General features: G+C 33.2%; 1 protein-coding gene across 3 annotated transcripts; it reads left to right on the top strand.

The window, feature by feature from the left end:
* Window positions 1-929: 929 nt before the first annotated feature.
* Window positions 930-24115, top strand: LOC125058020 (glutaminyl-peptide cyclotransferase-like). 3 transcript variants are annotated; one of them, XM_047662019.1, is made up of 5 exons: window positions 930-1194; window positions 1785-2115; window positions 8608-8840; window positions 11022-11247; window positions 23651-24113. In XM_047662019.1, the coding sequence occupies exons 1-5, from the start codon at window positions 1105-1107 to the stop codon at window positions 23800-23802; spliced, it is 1032 nt and encodes a 343-aa protein (XP_047517975.1). In that variant the 5' UTR covers window positions 930-1104; the 3' UTR covers window positions 23803-24113. The 3 variants fall into 3 exon arrangements, with proteins under 3 accessions (XP_047517975.1, XP_047517974.1, XP_047517976.1); XM_047662018.1 differs by lacking the exon at window positions 23651-24113 and adding an exon at window positions 12366-13877 and having other exon boundaries at window positions 931-1194; XM_047662020.1 differs by lacking the exons at window positions 930-1194; window positions 1785-2115; window positions 8608-8840; window positions 11022-11247 and adding exons at window positions 16784-16975; window positions 19892-20222; window positions 20729-20961; window positions 22518-22743 and having other exon boundaries at window positions 23651-24115.

Genomic DNA, 24115 nt, shown 5'->3' with positions numbered 1-24115 from the left:
ACTACATATTTCCTTCATATTATTCCTATGTTTATGACATGTTACATATCTTATGCTTGAATACGTATATATATAATATATAATATGCTTGAATACGTATGAAATACGAAGATTTTAGCCCATCTAAAGGCTAAAAATTCTTTTTAGGTCACTCAGGTATATATAAGTTATCTTAAAATAGTAATAAATAGGCATCTAATTATAATTTAAAGAAGATTCATAGAGAAGTAGGGAAGGGGATGACGGGTCTGGGCGTTACTGCATACGATTTTTTGCATTTTCCGAGAAGATTTACTATGGTAATATATATATATTTTTTTACCATAGGAAAGTAGAGATTTCAACGCACTGAAAGCACATCAACTTTTTGAAAAAAGCTGAAATTTTGACGTCAGAATTTTCGATTGAAAATTAGGGTGTTTTTTCGGTATTAATTCAAAATAAGGTGAAAAAATAAATATTTTTAATCAAATAAATTACAGTATATTTGGGACATAATAAGGTAAGTTTTCACCAAATTTCGTTTAAAAAAATAAATTTTTGTAAAAGATAGAAATAAAAAACCAAAAAGTTGGTTTTTTGAATTTTTCACATAAATTTTGAGGTTATGTGAAAAATGTGTGAATACAAAAGTTGTAGATCTTTTTATGACCTACAACTTTGCCATTTAGTTTTCTTCGATAGGACTTTTAGTTTTGCCGGAAATCGAGATAAACCGTTTTTTACCCTTAAAACTCGTAGTATTACCTATATTATCTTAAGTGACGAGACACTGAAAAGTGACTTATTATTTATTAGTGAATAGTTACCATTGATGTTAGCTACTATTGTGTTTTGTTGTATTTAGGAAATAAATAAGTAAAGTATTATATAAGTAATGGCAACATTGCTGGAATATTGTTATATCTTAAATGTTCTTAATATTTGTCAATTGTCAGTAGTGAAAGGCTTAGTCAAGGGGTGGGACGGGTACACTTTCGAAGGTTGAAAAGTTTTTTTCGTAATAAATCTCACTCAAACGAACGTGTAACTAGTTTAATATATATCTTTGTTATTTAACATATGGTTATAAATGAATGAACTTCAAAACTAAGTGTATTAACAATGGCCAAGGCCATTATTTACTTTGTCGTGGCTGTTCTGTGTATCAGTTTTGTAAATTCCGATGATACTTTAAAGTTTTATCAAGAAAAGGTAAGCTTAGATCTTAAAAACTTTTTTAATCAACACGTTTTAGTAAATCTCGCAAGTTTTATCTGTTACCGCGTGATTTATCGCTATAAATATATTTTTATCTATTATAAGCTTTTTCTGCTTGTATTACTTCGTAATTTTTAATCAATAATATTTACAGATAATTTTAAAGTTAAATGCTTATATTTTTTTATAATACAAATAGATAAAAACCAAAATATACAGAAACTTTCACTTTAAAATTCTTTAAGGAATTAAATACATAGTCCTTTTTTTGTATAGGTTTATTTCATATTAATAATAATTAATTTATTTCAAGTTATCAAATTCTTATGATTTTTTTTACAGAATACTTTTATCACTGTCTAGACTTTATTGAATATAATCACAATTATCTAAGGATTTGCAATCTCTAGCATCAATTGAAGTATTTGAAAAATTTCATTCTAAAACTGTATTATTACATTTTTTTTATTCTATAGAAGTTAACTTGAAATATATTAAAGTAATATTAATGTAAAAGGCACAATATTATATATTTAAAAAAAATTTAATGCCAGGAAATATTACTTATCTCATGATGATTACAGAATGTCCATGAAGCTCTAGAGCTAACAGATGATGACATCAAAAATATTGCCAAACTTTCTAATAAACAGGATTTTAGAGAGGTTCTTGATAAAATTCTTATACCAAGAGTGGTAGGAACCCCAAACCATAAAAAAGTTGGTGATTATATTGTAGATGAGATGAAAAACTTAGGCTGGGACGTGACTGAGGATATTTTCCCTGATAAAACGCCAGTTTTTGGCACCTTGAACTTTAGAAACATTATTGCCAAGTTGAATCCCAATGCTGATAGGTATTTGGTGCTTGCCTGTCATTACGACAGCAAGTATACAAGAGAGCATGATTTTCTAGGTGAGTTCAATTTATTCTCTGCTGCTAAGGATGTGTTTCTAGGATTAAGTAGAAATATGGTTAATTGATTTGACATTGATGAATTTTAGTGTAAATTGATTAATACCTGGATATGTAAGTGTTCTTATTCATTTTAAACAAGTGATTATCAATGGTTATGCTGCAGCCCCTTGTGGACCTTAGCCTCCTCAAGTACACTTTGCTAACACAATCTATCCAGTGCTACCCGCATACAATTTCAAACCCCTATTGTTTCGAGGTTCTTGACAACTCTATCACACCAAAGCAGCCTCGGCCTACCAGGTTTTCTCTTGCCACCGGGTTGTGAGTTCATTAAGAATCTTCCGCTCGAAAATGAGGAGAGAAATTTCGTGCTAAGGGGCCAGGTTTCAGAACCATACGTGTGTACTTTTAAACAAGTCACAGGGGTAAAATTAAGTAATAACTTTTGTGTCATATTTCCTTAAAATCATTGATCATTTATTTTACTGTTATGTCATTTAAATGTTAAAATTATATATTTTGTGTATCAAGATTTCATGTAGAGGCTCTGAGCTGTAATTTCCAATGACGATAGCATAGATTGTACCCAAAAGTTCTTGCAATCCTTTTCTATGATGCAAATGCAATCCTTTTCTATGGACTGGCAACTGGCAACTCTGGTAGTAGGTTGTAAGAAAACAACCTCTACATTTAATTTTAAAAAATAATAATTTTAAGGCTTTAAATTTAGTTAAATTAGGGTAATTTAGTTAAAAATAAGATTTGTGTATAATATAAAGTGATTATACAGTGTTTTTTGTCGCGAGAACTTGGCAAAACAGGGATCTAAAACTGGCTGTCAACTTAACGCCTTAACGGTAACGTAGTTTAAAATATCGTCAAACCTGGGGAGTATTTTGTTCTATTTAAGTTATATTTACTGACTACATACGATCATAAAATACTGCTCAGTTTTTGGAGCTACGTCCATCACACATTGGCACGGTTTATGTCTCATTTTGCTTGACAACTAGTGGAAGCAAAATCGACGACGAAAACATTCGCCCAGACAATAATTAATACTACATAATTTACTTGACAAAATAAGAACATTTTGTGTATTTAGGTTTCATTATATGTTAATAGGTAATAAATAGTACAACCACCACCACTCACACATAACAGTTATATATACATACCTTTTTCGCTTGTTCATTGCATACAGTCCCTATTATACAATATGATGACTCGCAGAGGCTTGGCTTTGCAAGAAGAATCTAAACTTAAATTAGCACTGACTGAATTGCAGTCTTGCAGGGATTTATGTACCCAGTTAACAAGTGAAAGAGAAGAAAATGAAAAAGAATTCTTAAGTGTGCTGGAAGGCAACCGAAAGCTCAAAAATGAAATGTCCTTGCTATTTCAAGAAAATAATTCACTTAAAGATCAGTGTGTTATGCTTCAGCAGGAATTAAATAAACTTGATAGTTATGGTAATGAGTATGAAGTTGCTTTGCAGCGCATAAGAAGTCTTGAAAAACAGCTATTGGAGGCTCAACAATATATTAATAACCTGGAGGCAGTCTCACAAAGTGTAAAAGATACACACACAAACATTTTATACAATACATTAATCCATGATTCAGGTTCTACACCAACTCATCATGTAAAAAGTTTAGGTAAAAACAAAATAAGAAAATATATTAAAATTAATAAATACATTAAAAAGACACAGAAGCTAGTAAAACAATATAGAAATGTAAACAGTGTGGATTTAAAAGTTCAAAACACAAAACTTCAAAATGAACTTGACTTGCATTTAATTGAAACTGAAAATGCTAAATTAAAATATGAATCTGACACATTAGATTTAAAAACAGAAATTTTAAAATTACAAGAACTTACAAACAGTCTCACTTCTAAATTTGAAGAATCACAATGTATGGTAGAAAAATATTCTTCTGCAATGGAAGATCTGCTTCAAATTTCTAATTACACCGCAGAATGTTATGAGCAATTACAGAATAAAACTTATGGTTGCAATTATAAAAGCCTCCAATTACCACAGACATCACAACACACTCACAGCCTCACCTACACCACAACAAACACTCAGTTAAAGGAAAAAATTAAGGCAAAAGAAAGGAATTTAATGTATTCCGATGAAATGGGTAAGGACATGGGTACTATTGTACAATTAAATGACGGCCAAACATTTATAAATAGCTGCTATCCCAATGCCACATTTAAAAACATTGTGAAAAATCATATAATCAAAAACAATGATAAATGTAATAATTTAATAATTTTTATAGGGAACAGGGGAAATGTAAATAAACATGATCTTTTAGTATTATATGAAAAACTTTGTTGTTTAGACTCTAAGAGGATTGTTATGTTTACATTTCCCTATAGCCAAAGCTTTCCTAAGGAAGAAAATGACACAAGATATATTCTTAATCAAACATTGCATACATTGGCAATGTATAATGATAAATTTTGTGTCATAGATACCAATAGGTATACAAAAAAGTTTTTTATTACAAAGGGTAAATATTATTACCTACCTGCTTTCTTAAAAAGACAGATAGCTGTTTCGCTATCATATTTTATAGAGATGACAGCCAAGAATTTGGCTAGACCCCTTGCTTCTATTGAGCAAGCATTAGATTATAAGACCTTGGAAGAAATTCCAAATAATATTTATTTAAATTAGATAATAGGACAACAGAGCACCACTCTTGCAATAATAAGGTAAGTATATTATGTGATAAAATTCATTCCCAAAATATTATTGTGGTTCATCAAAATATACAGGGGATGAAAAATAAAGAATTAGAAATTGAACTATTCTTGAATAGTCAAAAAATAGACTTTTTGTGCATAACAGAGCACTGGCTAAAAAAATATGAGGTTTTGTTTAATTTTTGTAACCACAGGGTTGGTAGTGTGTTTTGCAGAGAAAATGCAATTCATGGTGGCTCATTAATCCTAATAAGTAAAAAACTTAAATGCAAAGAAAGAAAGGATATTATCAGCCTCTCTGTAGAACTAACTATTGAAATCTCCTGTGTGGAACTGGAGCAATTCATTGTTGTATGTCTATATTGTCCTCCATCAGCTGTCTATAATAATGTTGAAAATGTATTAGAGGAGATATTGTGTAAATTAGTAAAGTGTAATAAAGGGCTAATTGTGTGTGGGGACTTTAATGTCAATTTACTTTGTCATTCTAATTCAAGTGTACGCATACTTAGTCTTTTTCGTTCATACAATTTAATAAATCAATTTCATTCACCCACAAGAATAACAGCTAGCACCGCAACTTGTATAGATAACATATATAGTGACATAGCCCCTTTGAATGTTTGTATTTTCAATAGATTTAAATCTGATCACACTGGTCAATGGTTTGAATTCCAATTAAGGAAACAAAAAACATGTAAAAAGAAGAAAATTGTGATAACTCCTATTACAAATGACCGTTTGGACAGATTTAGAGAAGCATTGGTCTATAGAATGCCATTTCTGTGTGGCAACTCATCCCCTAATAATTTATACAATACTTTTTTTGGATCATTTATTGATGAATTCAAGAAAGTATTTACTCAAAAGACTTTATTGGTCTCTGAGAAAACAAGTTTCTGTGACTGGGCAAATGAGGAGTTACACAGGAAAAGGTTAAAATTATATGAAATCTATGACGAAATGCAATATAACACTAGTGTGGAATTTAGGGAATATGTTAGGTTGTATTCAAATAATTTCAAAAAAGATTGCAAAACTGCAAAGTCTCAATATTTAAGTTCAAAAATAAAAAATAGCATGGATAAAGTAAAAGCTACCTGGAAAATAATAAATGAAGAATCAGGTAAAACGTCTGACAAACGAACTGATTATATGTTAAAAGTTAAAGGGAAGTTAATAAAATCTGACCCAGAGGTAGCTTCTTCTTTTGAAGAGTTCTTTACAAATGTACCACTAAATACGACCAAGTCCCTAGATTCTTCACCTGCTGCTGCGATCTCATTGCTAGAAAAATGTGTACCTGAATGTAATATTAAATTTCAGTTTAAACATATAACTTGTAATGATATCGTTAAAACTTTTAAGCTTATTAATTTAAAAAAAAGTAAAGATATATGGGGTATGTCAACAGTCATTTTAAATTCCGTTATTAATGTAATAAGCTCTGAATTGTCTATAATTTTTAACAGCTGTATCGATTGTGGAGTCTTTCCGGACGAAATGAAATTAAGTAAGATTACACCGTTGTTCAAGGCAGGTAGTGAGTCTGATCCGTCAAACTTCAGACCTGTTTCCGTGCTCCCTGCGTTGAGCAAAGTTTTTGAAAAGATAATGCTAGACCAGCTTTCTTTACATTTTAATAAAAATAAACTCTTACATAATAAACAGTATGGTTTCACTAAGGGTCGCTCCACAATCGATGCCGGTGTGAAGTTGATTTCGGACATATTTAACGCCTGGGAAGAATCATATGATGGAGTCGGCGTCTTTTGTGACCTGTCAAAGGCCTTTGACTGTGTTCATCCTGATATACTCGTTGGAAAGCTTCAACACTATGGCGTTGATGGCAAAGCTTCCAGCCTGATGAATTCATATTTAAAGGGAAGGATCCAAAGAGTTCATGTCAATGGAGTCACCTCTCCGGGTTCGCAGGTATCAATGGGCGTCCCCCAAGGATCGATTCTCGGGCCTTTCTTATTTCTGATTTACATAAATGACCTCCCATTCTTTGTCAACGAAGTTCATGAGATGGTATTGTTTGCTGATGACACTTCACTTCTATTTAAAGTGAATAGGAATAACGTATTATTGGACGATGTAAACAATTCTATCTCTCGTATAGTTAACTGGTTTAATGTAAATAACTTATTGCTTAATGAGAATAAAACAAAATGTATTAGATTTACAACTACTAGCGTAAAGCGAGATATTGGTAACCTGAAAATTAAGGACAGTGAACTAAACTTTGTTGACAAAACTGTTTTTCTAGGCATAACAATAGATAGTAAACTCCAATGGGGCCCACACATAGAGACTCTTTCGAATAGGCTGAGCTCTGCAGCATATGCAGTAAAGAAAATCCGACAGTTTACTGATGAGGACACGGCTAAAATTGTGTATCATAGCTACTTTCATAGCGTTATGTCGTACGGCATTTTATTGTGGGGTGCTGCTGCAGAGGTTCAATCCATATTTGTGCTGCAGAAGCGGGCTGTTCGGGGTATTTGTTGTGTTTCTCCGAGGGAGTCGGTACGGAATAAGTTTAAGGAATTAAATATTATGACACTATCTGGTCAATATATTCTTGAAGCCTTGTTGTATGTCCAAAAAAATATAAACGATTTTAAAACAAATGGTGACTTTCACCAGTATAATACGCGAAATAGAACTAATTTGAGTGTACGACCAACCAGGCTCCAAAAGATAAATCACTCCTTATATGGAAATTGTATTCGTTTTTACAACAAACTCCCAAGCGCAATTAGAGAATTATCACTAAATAAATTCAAAGTCCTCGTTAAACGAAAATTAATCAACAAAGCTTTTTATAAATTTGAGGACTACTTAAATGATCCTAATCCTTGGGATTGAATTGCTCCAGTTCAAACAATTTGTATGACAATACTTGGCGATTAAAAAGAGTGGCGGAAAGTTTCTTGCCAGTTCTTCTTACCCGCTCTACGCCCTTGACTTGCGAACTGGTAGTAAATGTAAATTTACGATTAATTTAACTTGACTATTCAAAAGTGTACTTAGTTACCTACTTGAATAAAGATATTTTGAGTTTGAGTTTGAGTTTGAAATGACCGATTGCTAGGTATAAAATCCCAATATTGAAGTGGGGCTTGTTATTACTATTGGGACTGAGTATCAGCGCTGCTTTGATAAATCACTCATGACAAGTTTTTTGTATAGAAGAATTGTTTAAGGTGTAGTCTAATATAAAATACCAAATTTTTAATTGTGTTGTTATTATATTACTTATCACATACTTAACAAATGTATGTTTATCTACATAATGATAAAAAAACTGTGTTGCTTTTGAACATAATATGGCAACCATGTTCCTTATTATCAAACCTTAACATACAATTATTACCCGCTGAAGTAAAAAGAGTATCCGAGCGTAGCAAACACCGTTAACAGTCGTTTCACACTAATTTCACGCGTTTCTTCCGACGAGAATAATGTACTGATTAAGCAAAATGGTTGTATCTAAATCTTTAAAGTAGGCCTAGTATTATTAAACAATTATAAATAAAATCACTGCCTACGTAGCATAGTGATAATACCATGTAACATAGAATTCAAAAGTCCTAGGTTCGCTCATTTTAAAACAATTATTTACCGGAAGGCTCAATAAGCACGCAGGCATGTATTTCAATCTAAAATAATGTTATGCGGTACAAGTCTAGCCATGAAGATATACAGTTGCGTTTTGAAACGAAAACCCTTAATTTTATATGAAAAATTGCATTTTAGGCGCAACAGACTCCGCAGTACCGTGTGCGATGATGATTAACCTCGCGAAAGTTTTGTCCAGACAACTTGACCCATTAAAATTCGGTTCACCAAGTTTGATGTTCATATTTTTCGACGGAGAAGAGGCCTTTCGACACTGGGGACCGAAAGATTCAATATACGGAGCTAGACATTTGGCTAAATCGTGGCATTCGACGCCATACAAGGACGGTGCAAATCATTTGCAGAGAATGGTATGTATTTTTTTTAACTAAAATAACTGTATTCATATAGGTTAACAAGTACATTTATGAACGTCAACAGAAAATGTGGTAAATTGATTCTAAATTTACATTTACTACCAGTTCGCAAGTCAAGGGCGTAGAGCGGCAAAGAAACTCTCCGCCACTCTTTTTAATCGCCAAGTTTTGAATTATTTAGTGAGCTTAGTGTTAAGCTTGTAGTCCTCCCTCTCTGTGGTCATTCAGAGTCCCGTGTTGTTGGTGACCAGACACTCCGAGGTACAATATAAGAACTACTTAGTACTTTACAAAAATGTGTACGTCTCGGGACGCCCGGAATGATCTAAGTTGAACTACATATTTAATTCTTTAATGTTCCGAGGATCATCTTCCGCTTCATTCATCATGCTTTTTATAATCACTTTCAAAAACGGTGATAGTTTGGTTATGTGCTCACTGTCTGAGTAGAGAGAGGATGAAGCGTCTGTCCGAAACACGGCTAGGCGTCACGGTTAGAGGGAGAGCCTGCTTACCGCTGTCGTATGGGTGAGGAAAGGGAAAGCTAGACAGACCGTAACGCGTTACGTAACGGAGCGCTTTACTAAAATTTTGCTTGGAGTAAGCTGGTGTAGGACACACGGGACATTCAGGAGTCTACTAAGGGTGAGATCCAGAATGACAACGTGCAGCTCTCCTCCCCGAAGTCGTAGGTTCGAACCCCGTGCATCAATGCACATTCTATTTAAGCGCATTAACGTGGTGAAGGATAATCTATTCCTAGAAAAACAAATGGTAACGAAACATTTTATTATTTATCATTAATAACACTCCAATTAATTGAGGAGCTTGAAGGTGAGACAGCATAAAAAATGATTTCTACACTACAAATAATTCAATGACAAACTAGCTGATTCCCTTCTTGTATGGATCTTCAAGATTCATTCTATATCTTGTATATTTAAAGTATAAACATCTTGTTATTCTAGGTTTTTATCACTTTTGTAGAGGCCATAGTTCATGCGTTATCATTTAAAAATAAACAAATTTATTTGCTTACTCTATTGGTTTTCTGTGATTATCGTATTTATTTGGATAATAATTAGTATTTAATTTGACTTCACAGCTTTTTTGAAACCTTCCTAAACTCTAAATTATTAATAATTTACATGTTACCTTTGTATTTGACATATTAATAACGCCATAGTTTCATAAATATTTAAAATCCATAAATACGGTACTTCACTCCGGGCCACCGCATGCAACTATATAAAGCGCAAATTCGGCCCCACATGGAGTACTGTTCTCACCTCTGGGCGAGACCTCCCCAGTACCAGCTCCTTCCACTTGACCGTATTCAACGAAGAGCGGTTCGAATCGTCGACGACCAATCCCTCTCAGAGCGGCTTGATCCTTTAGCGTTGCGTAGAGATGTGGGGTCACTCTGCATCTTCTACCGTATTTACCATGGAGAGTGTTCAGAAGAGTTGTTCGGATTAATACCTGCAGCTGAGTTTCATCATCGGACGTCGAGGCAGAATACTAAATTCCACCCGTATCACCTCGACGTCCCGTTTATCGTTTGCCGTTCTATAAAAAAAAATATATTGATTTGTTTCTCTCTTAAGTTATAATAAATAACGCTAAAAACTTCCTCGATTTAAATATTTATTTGGACTTATAAGTATATATGATTTATTTATTCTTTAGTTTAAATTATCCATGCCTCCTCGGTGGATATATAAATTATTACATAAACATATTATGTTTGAATATTTTACAATTGAAATTGGTAAAGTCTTGTTGCTAATTTACTCATAATAATTGCTTTTTAGAAACGTTAATTCCTTTTTAAATTAAAACGTGCGACTGAAATAAAGATAACAAATTTATTTCACATTGAAAAGAAAATAAATTACCAGTTCTGAAATTGACATTTAAAAAAAGTAATTAAATATTTGTTTTGAAATTAAAAAAAAAAATATCACTTTTATATGTAATTTTTGAGTGTGATGATTTATTTGGATTTCCCAACATGTATGGTATAATCATAGACAAATTTCTCGGCATCTAGAAATACATTTAAATGCTTCAATAATTTTTGAGGTATGCATAACCACGTACCTACTACTGGAGGGAAATATGTGAAGTAATGAAAACCTCATTAGAACCTCAAATAACGTTAATAAATTCCAGGATGTTCTGGTGCTTTTGGACCTTCTGGGTACGCCAGACCCAGTATTCTACAGCTACTTCAAGGCTACAGAACGTTGGTACATTCGTCTTGCAAGCGCTGAACAGCGGCTCAGTGAACTCGGTCAGATGTCAGCATATTCCACGGGTAAAGCCGAGCAAACATACTTCAGGCTAGTGAGTTCTGGCGCTCATATTGAAGATGACCACATACCATTTATGAGGAGAGGTGAGTTTGAATACGATTTTTTATGGTTTGTGTTTAAAATAAGCTTTACAAAAAAGCAGCTTGCCTCCGGAGCTTGGAACGGCTGGACTTTTTTGTTAAATATTTTTGAGAATATATATAGTCTATGTCAGGGATAGCATTTTTATGGAGAACGAATTTAAGAAATTGAGAAAATTTTGAGTTTATCAATATCCAAAAATAATATAAATCTTTATAGCATTAATTAGTGAACAAAAATTTAACGATTCTATAGTTTTCTTTTTAAGGTTTCAAGGCCATTTTCTATTATAATCAAATAGAAATATATACATATAATAGTATCAATCGCTTATTCGAGTACTGGGAATAAATAAGGCGCAACTGCGTTTCTCTGTGAATACAAAAGAAACAACATTTAAAGCCTATATTCTAGGTTTTATAAAATAAAATAATATAATGAAAAAATTAAAACATCTTACATCTATTATGTCAAGTGACAAATTAAACATCGTCGATCAGACGGCAAAGAAGAAAAATAAAATATAAAAAGAGTTTGTATAGGAAAATATATTATGTTTTCCTTACATACATATAAAACTATAGTAAAACTCATAAATGCTTTTCTATAAATATTAATAAAAATAGCCTGTATTTGAATACTACATAATCAGGATTAAATTAAGTCAATGTCATGTTTAACATACGTACTCGACCTTCGACGGAGTGAAGGCCTTCTCCAAATTCTTCTACTTGTCTCTCATCCTCGCCACCATTTTCCAATCCCTCCCCGCGATCCCTTTTACTTCATCCAAATTATTTTCTTTATCATGAAATATTTAGAACTAGGTCAAATGAATCGAATCAAAATAAAATATTATGTATAATTTTTCACATTCAAAATTATCGACAAATTGACAGCCGATATAATCAGCACGACAAATGACTTTTCGAAATTATGGATTGTTTAATTACATCCTTTATCCTTATAATTGGTGGTACTAAAAGTAAAAACACATTAGTATTCGAAATTTTTGAACAGTAGATACATTGTTACGCATTTCCGTTTCTTCTAAGCCAAGTGATCATAAATGTTTGCCCTTAATGATCACAATACGTTAATAATTAATTTTGATTTTCAGATGTAGATGTACTTCACGTAATACCAAACCCATTCCCAAAGATTTGGCACACCGCAGGCGATAATCTATCCGCATTGGACTTCAATACCATAGACAATTTGAATAAAATCTTCCGCGTATTTGTATGCGAGTATTTGCACGTCGCTCCTTAGCGATTGTGGCGATTTTTGATCTACGATGATTCCGAAAGATTTTGAGAAAATATAGCCTAACTCTGACTTTGATATTTGACATTTGTCAATAATTTATTGTTATTATCTAAAAGTCGTACCTATTATACAGTCTATATTTTATTTAGATAAAACAAGGTCTCGAGAAATTTCTGACTGAAAGTCAACTGTCAAGATTTATGTATAAACCATAATGTAAAATTACTCTTATTAATATATTCAGCTGGAATTTATAAAATTGATTAAAATACTAATGTCACTCAACCTACACCTGTGAACTTGTGGCGGTTTCTCGCTGACCACGATTGTTTCGCGTTTATATTTTATTTAGAGTTTCTGCTGCACTGCGAAATGTTCGTACCCTACTCTTTCGAATGGAACAAATATTTAAAGTGTTCCTGGCGTAGTCTTTATCTTTTTTGCCTTTTCATCCATAAGTGTTGATTATACGCGTATATAAATAAACTTAGTACTGACTGTCGTGTATCAGTGTTGTATGTAGAAACAATCACCAGATTCCAAATGATGATTCATTTATTTCATTTTAATGTGGTGCTTTATTATGTAAGCCTCAAATAGGTATTGAATGTTTTGTCATTATCGCTCTTGTATCACGAATAAATAAATGAAACATTTTTTGAGGGTAGTAGTGAATATTATTTATATGAAGGAATTCCTCGCAAATATATTTAATACATTCCAATTTTATGTAGGAAGTACGTATATATATAAATATATCTTGACTAAAACTATGAAATTCTACTAGTTCTAAGTTTCTTTTTTATATACATTTTATTTTTTAATAAAATTAAAAACTAAAATGCTTTTTAATGCCTTAAATATTGTTTTGTTTAACAAAACGCGCAAACTGTAAGTAGTTTTAAGTGTCCGCATGCTTTACTAACAAATTTAACAAACCAAATTTTGTAACTACCCGCATTTTAAAATAGAAAGAGTACCTGAAGAGTATTTTTCTTTTGACATTACGAAAATATTTTTTAGACAATTAATATTGAGAGATTTATGCTCATTTTTTTATTATTCAATGTTATTATGTACCTCCAGATGGTTGTGTTTGGATATTTTAATTTTTATTATTAATGTTTTTGATTTAAATGTAATTGGCGACAGTTTGCAGTTGGCTATTTTCTCTAAGCAACTGAATACTTGAGAAACAAGAAAGTGTAGAACAGTATTTAGTGTTTATGACTGTCTTTTGTTCCATTGATCGGACTCAATAATTGAACTCGGTACCATTTTGTTTTGTACTTAATTCTATTCTAGAAGAATATTTAAATTAGTACTCAATATTATAATCATGTTATTAAAATATATTATTCAATTATAGCCTTTTATTGAATAAATCAAATGACAATATTTATTATAATTTATAATAAATAGTCCTTATGCATGCAATTCGTGATTAGGAAAAAGAGATGGTTGGCAATCGTTTGCGCCTCCATTAGTCCAGACGTCGGCCCGTCCGAGGTCTGGCGTTATATTCGTAGACTTCTGCTTATAATAATAATCCCTCTTCTAAATTTCGCTAACTCTAGCTGATCAGTTCGTGGATCATCTTGCCCCCCCCCCCACTTCTGTACCGTAACAGGGACTTCCTCCAGAATCTATTCCTGCTTACATTTAACCTTTACCTTTATTAGCTTAAAGGTGTAATTAATAACGTAAAAGACTCTACTCCCGGAGGAGATCGTTTTTAGAAAAACCTTTCGGACCGTGTGCTGATGCTGTACTTAAATATTATCAATTCTATTACTTATGATTTATGGGTCTTGGATCACTCAATCTATTACCCCTTTTTTACTATAAACCAGCCGCTGATCCTTATTCTTATAGACCTATTGTCATTTCTTCTGTTTTAATGAAACAGCCTTTTGACCAAAAAATTGGATAGTAGCTATTCAGGCAAAAGCAATGAGAATAGTCCTAAGAGCTATGAAGTCGAGTCCAATCAACTGTACGAGAGCCGAATGTGTAGAGCCTCCATAATGGAGGATCCATAAACTTACGACGGCAAGTATAATAAATTCCTATTCCGTTGTGTACAATTCAGTAACCATATTCTAACACCTAAACTGACTTGCCTGGCATCTCACATACTAGCATTGTGAAAATTGATCATAACCAAAAGTTAACATTTAACTATATTGTTAACACCGAATGGCCACGATGGCATCGAATATTTACAGATGCATCTAAGCGTTCCAAAGATCGCTGTGTAGGTGCTGGTGTACTGCACTCTAACTACAATATTGTTCAAAAAACTAAACTCCCTCCTGAATCGTCCGTGTTCACTGGCGACAACTAAAACTTCAAAAAACTGTAATTTTTACAGATTCACTGAGTTCTTTAAATGCCCTAGCCCGGTTTCCGTTTGGCTCACATTATCATTCCTTGTCATTTCCGAAATTAGAAACCTGCTATTGAAATGTATAAAAGAAAATTAATCCGTATCTTTTGCATGGGTTCCTGGTCCCTGTGGAATATCTGGAAACGAGAAAGCCGATCGTATAGCCAGTGAAGCGGTGGAGAGTGGAGATGTATATATTTTTTGAAACTATGCGCATGACTATGGATTCAAAACTTCAGTGGTCCCCTCATATTAACGGATTGGCGAAGAGACTTAGTTCTGCAGCCTACGCGGTTAAAAAAATTCGCTCACTAACTGATGTCGATACAGCTAGACTTGTTTATTTTAGTTACTTTCATAGCTTAATGACTTATGGCTTATTATTATGGGGTCATGCAGCTGATGTCGAAACTATTTTCATCCTGCAGAAGAGGGCTATTCGTGCAATCTATAATTTAAAATGTAGGGAATCTCTTAGAGATAAATTCAAGGAAATTAATATACTTACCTTTCCCTCGCAATATATTTATGAAAATATTATGTATGTATAAAATAGTGATAAGTTTACTAGAATAGAACATAACGCACAATGTTAATACACGGAACAAACGCAGGCTGCAATTTCCCCGTCATTCTAGACTATCTAAAGTTAGTAATTCTTTTTTGGGGAAAGGGATACTCTTCTTTAATAAAATCCCAGAGGCTCTTTTATCTCTGCCTTGCAATAAATTTAAGAAATGTATTAAAGAAAAGCTGTGTAAAAAGGCTTACTATAAAGTCAACGATTATCTAGTTGATAAAAGGGCCTGGGACTAGTGCTATACAGGCTACCTCTAATTAATTTGGGATATTTGTTTTAAAATAAGTGTTGTTTGATGATTTGATATTTTAAAAGAGTACCGAGAGTTCACCCTCTGTCTTCTTTGCCGATGAGTAGGGATGCCTACAAATTCAAATTTAATGACGTGGAATAAGTGATACATGTATCTTATGTTCCATAATAAACATATTTTATTTTATTTTTGACTTGATGGCTCTTTCCAGGAGTTCCTGGACAGAATCCTGGGCTCAAGATAGTTCAAAAGGTCGCCATTATCGTGCTATTCAAGCTCCTATCCCAGTAATCCCTGGTTTTAGAGACTGAGATTCGGTAAAAGAGTTACAACAATACTGTCTCGTATGCCACTGGGACACGTCTACAAAGCTCATCTTGCAAAGCTTAATATTATTGACAGCCCTACGTGCGAATGCGGATATGCTGAAGCTGATTTGAACCACATAATGTTTGTTTATTATCGGCGCGACCGGTCGGTCTCCTCGAAGGTCTCATTTCCCTTCATCCTTATCCTGTTTACTTGCAACGATGAAATCTTCATATTCATCTTAAAATTCTTAATATTTGTCAATTGTCAGTAGTGGCAAAAGGCTTGGCTTGGTCAGGGGTTGGGACGGGTGCACTTTCGAACTTCGAAGGTTGAAAAGTTTTTGAAGTTATACTTTTTTAGGCGCGTTATGAAAAATTGATGAGAGTGAAATTTTACGATGCGCGCGCACCGTGACACAAAATTAACAGAATGAAGTTGCCCACGGAAGATGCTACGGTTAATGCCGTAGCATCTTTTAACATAATTTAAAATCAACATTCGAAAAATAATAGATTTTTTGTTACACTTAATGTAAGAGTAATGTAAAAATTTATTTATTTAATTTTTCAAATGTAAACTGAACTTTATTGACTATAATGACTCCTTTTCCATTCTTTGATTATTTAATTGTAATTAATTATTTGCTTGCAATCAAAAACTATTTTTAATAATGCCAAAGAAGTATAACTTGTACCGCGCGGCGCGCGTACATAAGCACACGCACCCTTTTTTTGTAATAAATCTCACTCAAACCAGTGTAACTAGTTTAATATATATCCTTGTTATTTAACATATTATGGTTATAAAGAATGAATTTTAATACTAAGTGTATTAGCAATGGTCAAGTCCAGTATTTACTTTGTCGTGGCTGTTCTGTGTATCAGTTTTGTAAATTCCGATGCTACTTTAAAGTTTTATGAAGAAAAGGTAAGCTTAGATCTTAAAAACTTTTTTAATCAACACGTTTTGGTGTTAACTTTTAGTAAATCTCGCAAGATGCATCTGTTATCGCTATAAATATATTTTTATCTATTTTACGCTTTTTCTGCTTGTAATTTTAAATCAACAATATTTACAGATAAAAATACTCATAATTTTTAATAATACAAATATAGATAGAAACCAAGAATATACATTCACTTTAAAACTCTTAAGTGTTTTTAAGAATTAAATAGTCCTTTTTTGGTATAGATTCTTTTCATAATTACAATTAACTTATGGTCCGAGAGCTGGCACCAATTTTTGGGCAGGTATTTGAGGCAAGCTGAAAACTTGTCACATACCTCTCCTATTATATTCCAACACGGAATTGCAGACCTGGCTGGTGAGTAGCGGGGCTAAATCAACCCCTACATTTTTAAAAATATAAATTTTTTTTCCCCAAAAATATATTTGAGGCAATACGCAATTTATATATGTTGCAGTGTAATACTTTATGAATACGAAAAAAATAAGCCAGACAATTTAATCGGGGCTGTAACATTGCCAGACGCGTGCAAAATTTTTTTGCAAAAAATCTAAAAAATGTCTTTGAGGCAGCTTGAAATTTTAATGGAGTGTTATTTACAACTATAAAATTAGATACCCAAAAAGACAGATCATTTCGGTAGGGCTTTCTACCTGCCAGGTGATCAAACAAATAATGGATGGGTACGGGCCTGTACTACTATAGACAAGCTGTAGTGTGAGAGAGAGCGCATTTCGACAGCTGTCTTCGTTCTTGCTTGCCGCGTGACTATTGGCTCTAGCGAGGCCACGTGACTTACAAAGCCGACACTGAAAATGAACCTTTCAGAAAAAAATTAAAAAATTGTGATCCCTCTACTTTACCTCCATGCAAATCTGAATTAAAACAACATCTTTTAAGAACGCAATATATAACAAGCATTTGGAGAAATGCATATTTATGATTCCCCAGTTCTTTGACACCTAATAGAAACGGATGGACACTTAATGACGATACGCTAGATTTTCACTGGTTTGACGGAGAGTGTATGCCGCAATTAGTATTCGACGCTGTTGTTCACGAGGAAAATAAAAATAACGATGATGAAAATCATACTACAGGTGAGAATAAATGGTTTATTTTTAATAACTGCTGCATTCAAATTTCTGTGATTAATTTAAAAAAAATATCTATTTCAGTATCAAATAGTTCTGATGAAGAATCCATGAAAATTTATATCTGACGTGAAATGAATTTAATTTATTTCTAATTTTTTTATCATTAAATAATTGTAACACTGAAGAAATATTATATTTTTATAAATCTAGTTTTGCGATTTTATATTTTAATCATTGGTTTTTTTTATACGTAACCCTTATTAATTTTAAGATGAAAAAGGTTTTAAATTTCCGTATAAATTTTGGGAATAATGTCAGAGAAACAATTTTTAGTTTTGAATGTACGGGCAACAGTATGAATTCTGTACAAAATTTTTTGGAACAAAAATTGTTGAAAAACATTTTTTTTACATTCTCTTCAAAAAATAAATATTTTTACGGAAATATCAAATATTTAAACAATTCATTACGTTTAAATTCGTATTAAAATTGGTAAAATAACTAATTTTTTAAGATAAAAAAGAAATCACAAAATTATGTCCCTTTAACGTCCATAAATCAATACAATCACTTTTATGCAAAATGTATTTAGTACAAATTCAGATTTTTTTTATTTTTTACTCTGAAATTCTAACTAGAAACCTCATGGGTTATTGTAAGTCACGTGGCCTCGCTAGAGCTAATAGTAACGCGGCAAGCAAGAACGAAGACAGCTGTCGATATGCGCTCTCTCTCACACTACAGCTTGTCTATAGTAGTACAGGCCCGTACCCATCCATTATTTGTTTGATCACCTGGCAGGTAGAAAGCCCTACCGAAATGATCTGTCTTTTTGGGAATTTTATTTTATAGTTATAAATAACACTCCATTAAAATTTCAAGCTGCCTCAAAAACATTTTTTATAATTTTTTGCATAAAATTTTTGCACGCGCCTGGCAATGTTACAGCCCCGATTAAATTGTTTGGCTTATTTTTTTTCGTATTTATTAAGTATTACACTGCAACATATATAAATTGCGTATTGCCTCAAATATATTTTTGGCGAAAAAAAAAATTTATTTTTAAAAATGTAGGGGTTGATTTAGCCCCGCTACTCACCAGCCAGGTCTGCAATTCCGTGTTGGAATATAATAGGAGAGGTATGTGACAAGTTTTCAGCTTGCCTCAAGTACCTGCCCAAAAATTGGTGCCAGCTCTCCTACTATTATTTCAAAAGGGCCTCATAGCCTAGCGGTCTTATTAAGTGGTAGCTAGGTGAGGGGTACCGGGTTCGATTCCCGGTTCGAGGGCAAGTTTTAATTTAATTTAAATTTGTTCTCGGCCTTTGGGAGGGTTGTGCGGTACCAGGCGAGTGCTTAAACCGTACATGGAGGACATGGTCGAATTTCTAAGGCAAAAAGCACGAATTATAAAAATCTTAAACTTGACGCTGGCTAATGCACAAACCGTGCCAGAGCCATACAAAAAAAAACTTATTTCAAGAAATAAAATTCTTATGATTTTTTTTACAAAATACTCTTAAACTTTATTGAATATAATCACAATTATTTAAGGATTTGGAATCTCTAGCATCAATTAAATTATTCTTTTATTGTATTTTTCACATTTTTGTACCTTACTAAAATAGTATTATTTCATTTACTTATTCTATAGATGTTAACTTGAAAAATATTATAGTTAGTTATACTGCTTCTTCTATAGTAATGTTATTATTAAATATTCTATAGTTTTAATTTTTTTTAATCCAGGATTTTTTTCTTATCTCATAATGATTTCAGAATGTCCATGAAGCTCTAGAGCTAACAGATGATGTCATCAACAATATTGCCAAACTTTCTAATAAACAGGATTTTAGAGAGGTTCTTGATAAAATTCTTATACCAAGAGTCGTAGGAACCCCAAACCATGAAAAAGTTGGTGACTATATTGTAGATGAGATGAAAAACTTAGGCTGGGACGTGACTGAGGATATTTTCCCTGATAAAACTCCAGTTTTTGGCACCTTGAACTTTAGAAACATTATTGCCAAGTTGAATCCCAATGCTGATAGGTATTTGGTGCTTGCCTGTCATTACGACAGCAAGTACATAAGAGAGCATGTTTTTCTAGGTGAGTTAAATGTATTTTCTACTGCAAAGGATGCATTTATTTTAATAGTTAGGTCAATTAGTACAGAGTGCTGTATCATAGCTTGTAGCTCAGATAAATAGTAAACATTATACTAGTGTTGATATATTTTAATTAGTAGAAATATGGTCAATTGATTTGACATTGATGAATTTTGGTGTAAATTGGGTAAAACCTTAAGATTGTTCTGTTCTTATTCATTTTAAACAAGTTACAGGGATAAAATAAAGTAATAAATATAGTATCAATATAGATCAATTATTAGAAATAATAAATATTTCTAATAATTGATCATTTATTTTACTGTTATGTCATTTAAATGTTAAAATTATATATGTTGTGTATCAAGATTTCATGTAGAGCTGATCTAGATCGTGGGACTAGTATTATTAAACAATTATTAATAAAATCACTGCCTACGCGGCATAGTGGTGATTTCATGTTACATACGAAAACCCTTAATTTTATATGAAAAATTGCATTTTTAGGCGCAACAGACTCCGCAGTACCGTGTGCGATGATGATTAACCTCGCGAAAGTTTTGTCCAGACAACTTGACCCATTAAAATTCGGTTCACCAAGTTTGATGTTCATATTTTTCGACGGAGAAGAGGCCTTCCGACACTGGGGACCGAAAGATTCCATATACGGAGCTAGACATTTGGCTAAATCGTGGCATTCGACGCCATACAAGGACGGTGCAAATCATTTGCAAAGAATAGTATGTATATTTTTTTAAAACTCGGTAAAAAAGTACACATGAAAGTCAACAGAAAATACCTATGTAAAACTTATTCTGAATTTACATTAACTATCAGTTCGCATTTACGCCCTTGGCGTAGAGCGGTCAAGAAACTCTCCGCCACTCTTATTAATCGCCATGTTTTGAATCATTTAGTTAGCTAAGTAAAGCAAGCGTATTTAGCTGTTGACCACAAGCTTAACTTCCCTCCGGCCTCTAGAAGCAACATCGGTTGCAAGGGCGAAGGGTGACGTGAGGCGTGAGGTTGGACGTTTTTATGAAAACCTTTGACTACAAAACATGACATTGATGCATCTAGATTGTACAACATGGATGAGACAGGTATATCGACAACCACCAATAAGCCACCTAAAGTACTATCAAAGAAAGGAAAGAAACAGGTTGGCAGAATTGCCAGTGCAGAACGTGGTTCGTTTCTCCCACCATTCTTAATTTTTGCTAGGAAAAAGATGCAACCTAGAACAATTAATGGTGCGCTACGCGGCACCCAAGGAACCAAATGGTTGGACAACCATGAGAGCCATAAGTATTACCCAGCTTTGGATTACGCTAGCAAGAACATCGTAATCTTACGCTCCACATACAACGCATAAGATGCAGCTTATGGATGTAGCCGTTTACGGCCCATTAAGAATATATTTTGCAAGGTAAGGTAGGTAAATGCTTCCCAAAAATCTTACCCTAGACGCATCAATTTGATGTGGCCAGACTGCTATCACCGGCTTTTCTGAAATGAGCAGTAGCTATAAATGCCGTTCATGGTTTTGAAAGACCTGGTATTTGGCCAGTGAATAAATACGCTTTTGGTGACGAAGATTACGAACCAGCCGCTGTGATTGCAGGCACATCTAACATGAATATTGGCACAGAAAGTACAAACTCACCAGAAACGATTGATATTCCAGGATCTTTTGCAGAAACTTCTTCAACCCCTTCGCCTTCACTTTTTCAAGAATTTGTTCCACCAATTCCACCAGATCCTTTAGTAGAAATAATTCCATCTCCAAACAGAGCTATTCCTTTTGAGCTTGAAGACCTTGTTGTGAAAAGATTAGTAGCGAGGTTAGATGCACACCTGAACCAGAACCTGGACGTTTCCAAATTTTCTCCGCTGTTAAGCCGGATGAAGCTACAAATGCTCGGAAACTTGACACAATGCTGCCAGAGACCGAAGAAAATACAAGTTGAGACAAATCACCAGATCCGGAACCTGGATGCTCAACCTCCTACTATAGTGTATGTTTAATTGTTTAGGTTAGCTGATGAAAATATTTGTAAGAGCAATTAAAAAAAAAACCGATTTGTACTAGTTATTTTGTGTTTAATACCTTTTCTGCTATAATCTTAAATATCTTAAGGTATTAAGATACTTAAGCTTATAGCGGCCTTCCCCTACCTACTACTGGTAATGTATGAAGTACCTTGGTAAATGATGACAGTTAAGCCTCATTTACTCCTTGAAAAATTTACAAAATAAAATAGAAAAAATATACACACAAAATATATAATTCCAGGATGTTTTGGTGCTTTTGGACCTTCTAGGTACATCAGAACCCGCGTTCTACAGCTACTTCAAGTCTACAGAACGTTGGCACAATCGTCTTGCAAGCGCTGAACAGCGGCTCAGTGAACTGGGTCAGATGTCAGCGTATTCCACGGGTGAAGCCGAGCAAACATACTTCAGGCTAGTAAGTTCTGGCTCTGGTATTGAAGATGATCACATACCATTTATGAGGAGAGGTGAGTTTGAATAGGATTTTTTATATTTTCTCTGATTTAAATAAGCTTTACAAAAAAGCAGGATTTGTATGGCTGAACATTTTTTTTTTAATATTTTTGGAAATAGATTTTTATGGAGAACGAATTAGAATTTTAAGAAATTGGGAAAATTTTGATTTTATAAAAAACAAAAAAAATGGGATCTTTCCTGTGTATAGTATATAAATTGTTATATAGTGTTAAGTGTGTATAAATTAGTAGACAAAAATTTAACGTTTTCTCGTAAGTTTTCTTAGTGGGCCCCTGCCCAAGAGATATTATGTTCTATGGATGAATGTAAAGTCTCCAATACGCATTGGGCTAGCGTGGGTACTACAGACCATTTCCTCACGCCTAGAGAGTAGTCCTATGGCCATTAGTGGGACCTATACAACGTGTAATTGAGTATGCTGAAAATTTCGAAGTTTATTAAAATAAAACTGAGTACAACGTGACGATTTTAACTGATCAAAAGAATTTGATACGGGCTCCAGATGGTATAGTTACGCCATTGCTCTCATCCTCGCCACCATTTTCCAATCCTTCCCCGCGATCTCTTTTACTTTATCCAAATTATTTTCTTTATCATGAAATATTTTAAACTACGACGTCAAATGAATCGAATCAATATAAAATATTACGTCAACACAACACATGTTTGTACTTTTTCGACATTATGGATTAATAAATGATGTTGTGTTTTTATACTATATTTTCTATCTATACCTACCGTAATTCATTCTATTTAATATTGTGGTACTAAAAGTAAAAACACCTTAGTAAATACGTTGTTACGCATTTTCAGTTATTCTAAGCCTCTATATATGAAGGATCATAAATGTTTGCCCTTAATGATCAAAATACTTTAATAATTAATTTTGATTTTCAGATGTAGATGTACTCCACGTAATACCGAACCCATACCCAAAGGTTTGGCACACCTCAGGCGATAATCTATCCGCATTGGACTTCAATACCATAGACAATTTGAATAAAATCTTCCGCGTGTTTGTATGCGAGTATTTGCACGTCGCTCTTTAGCGTTTGTGGCGATTTTGATCTACGGTGATTCCGAAAGATTTTGAGAAAATATAGCAAAACTCTGACTTACTAACCTAACTATTTGACAGGTGCCAATAATTTATTTTTATTATCCAAGTCTACATTCTATATTTTAATTAGACAAAACAAGGCCTCCAGAAATTTCTGACTGCAAGTTATTAATTACTATTATTAATGTATTCCGCTGGCGTTTACGAAATTGACTAATATATACTAATGTCGCTCAACAGTTCATATTACCTGTGAGCTTGTGGCAGTTTCTCGCTGACCACGATTGTTTCGCATTTATATT

Source organism: Pieris napi, chromosome 17, assembly GCF_905475465.1.
Source record: "Pieris napi chromosome 17, ilPieNapi1.2, whole genome shotgun sequence".
In the NCBI taxonomy this organism is placed as follows: domain Eukaryota; kingdom Metazoa; phylum Arthropoda; class Insecta; order Lepidoptera; family Pieridae; genus Pieris; species Pieris napi.
The sequence above is the reverse complement of the archived record's forward strand: the minus strand, read 5'-3'. Positions and strand labels throughout refer to the sequence as shown.

What these genes read in the sequence shown, in the direction of transcription:
- LOC125058020 (XM_047662020.1), top strand. Translation starts at nt 16,886, where the DNA reads ATGGTCAAGTCCAGTATTTACTTTGTCGTGGCTGTTCTGTGTATCAGT. An exon ending in TAAAGTTTTATGAAGAAAAG is followed by an intron (nt 16,976 to 19,891) that starts GTAAGCTTAGAT and finishes TAATGATTTCAG; the next exon opens with AATGTCCATGAAGCTCTAGA. An exon ending in CATACCATTTATGAGGAGAG is followed by an intron (nt 22,744 to 23,650) that starts GTGAGTTTGAAT and finishes TTTGATTTTCAG; the next exon opens with ATGTAGATGTACTCCACGTA.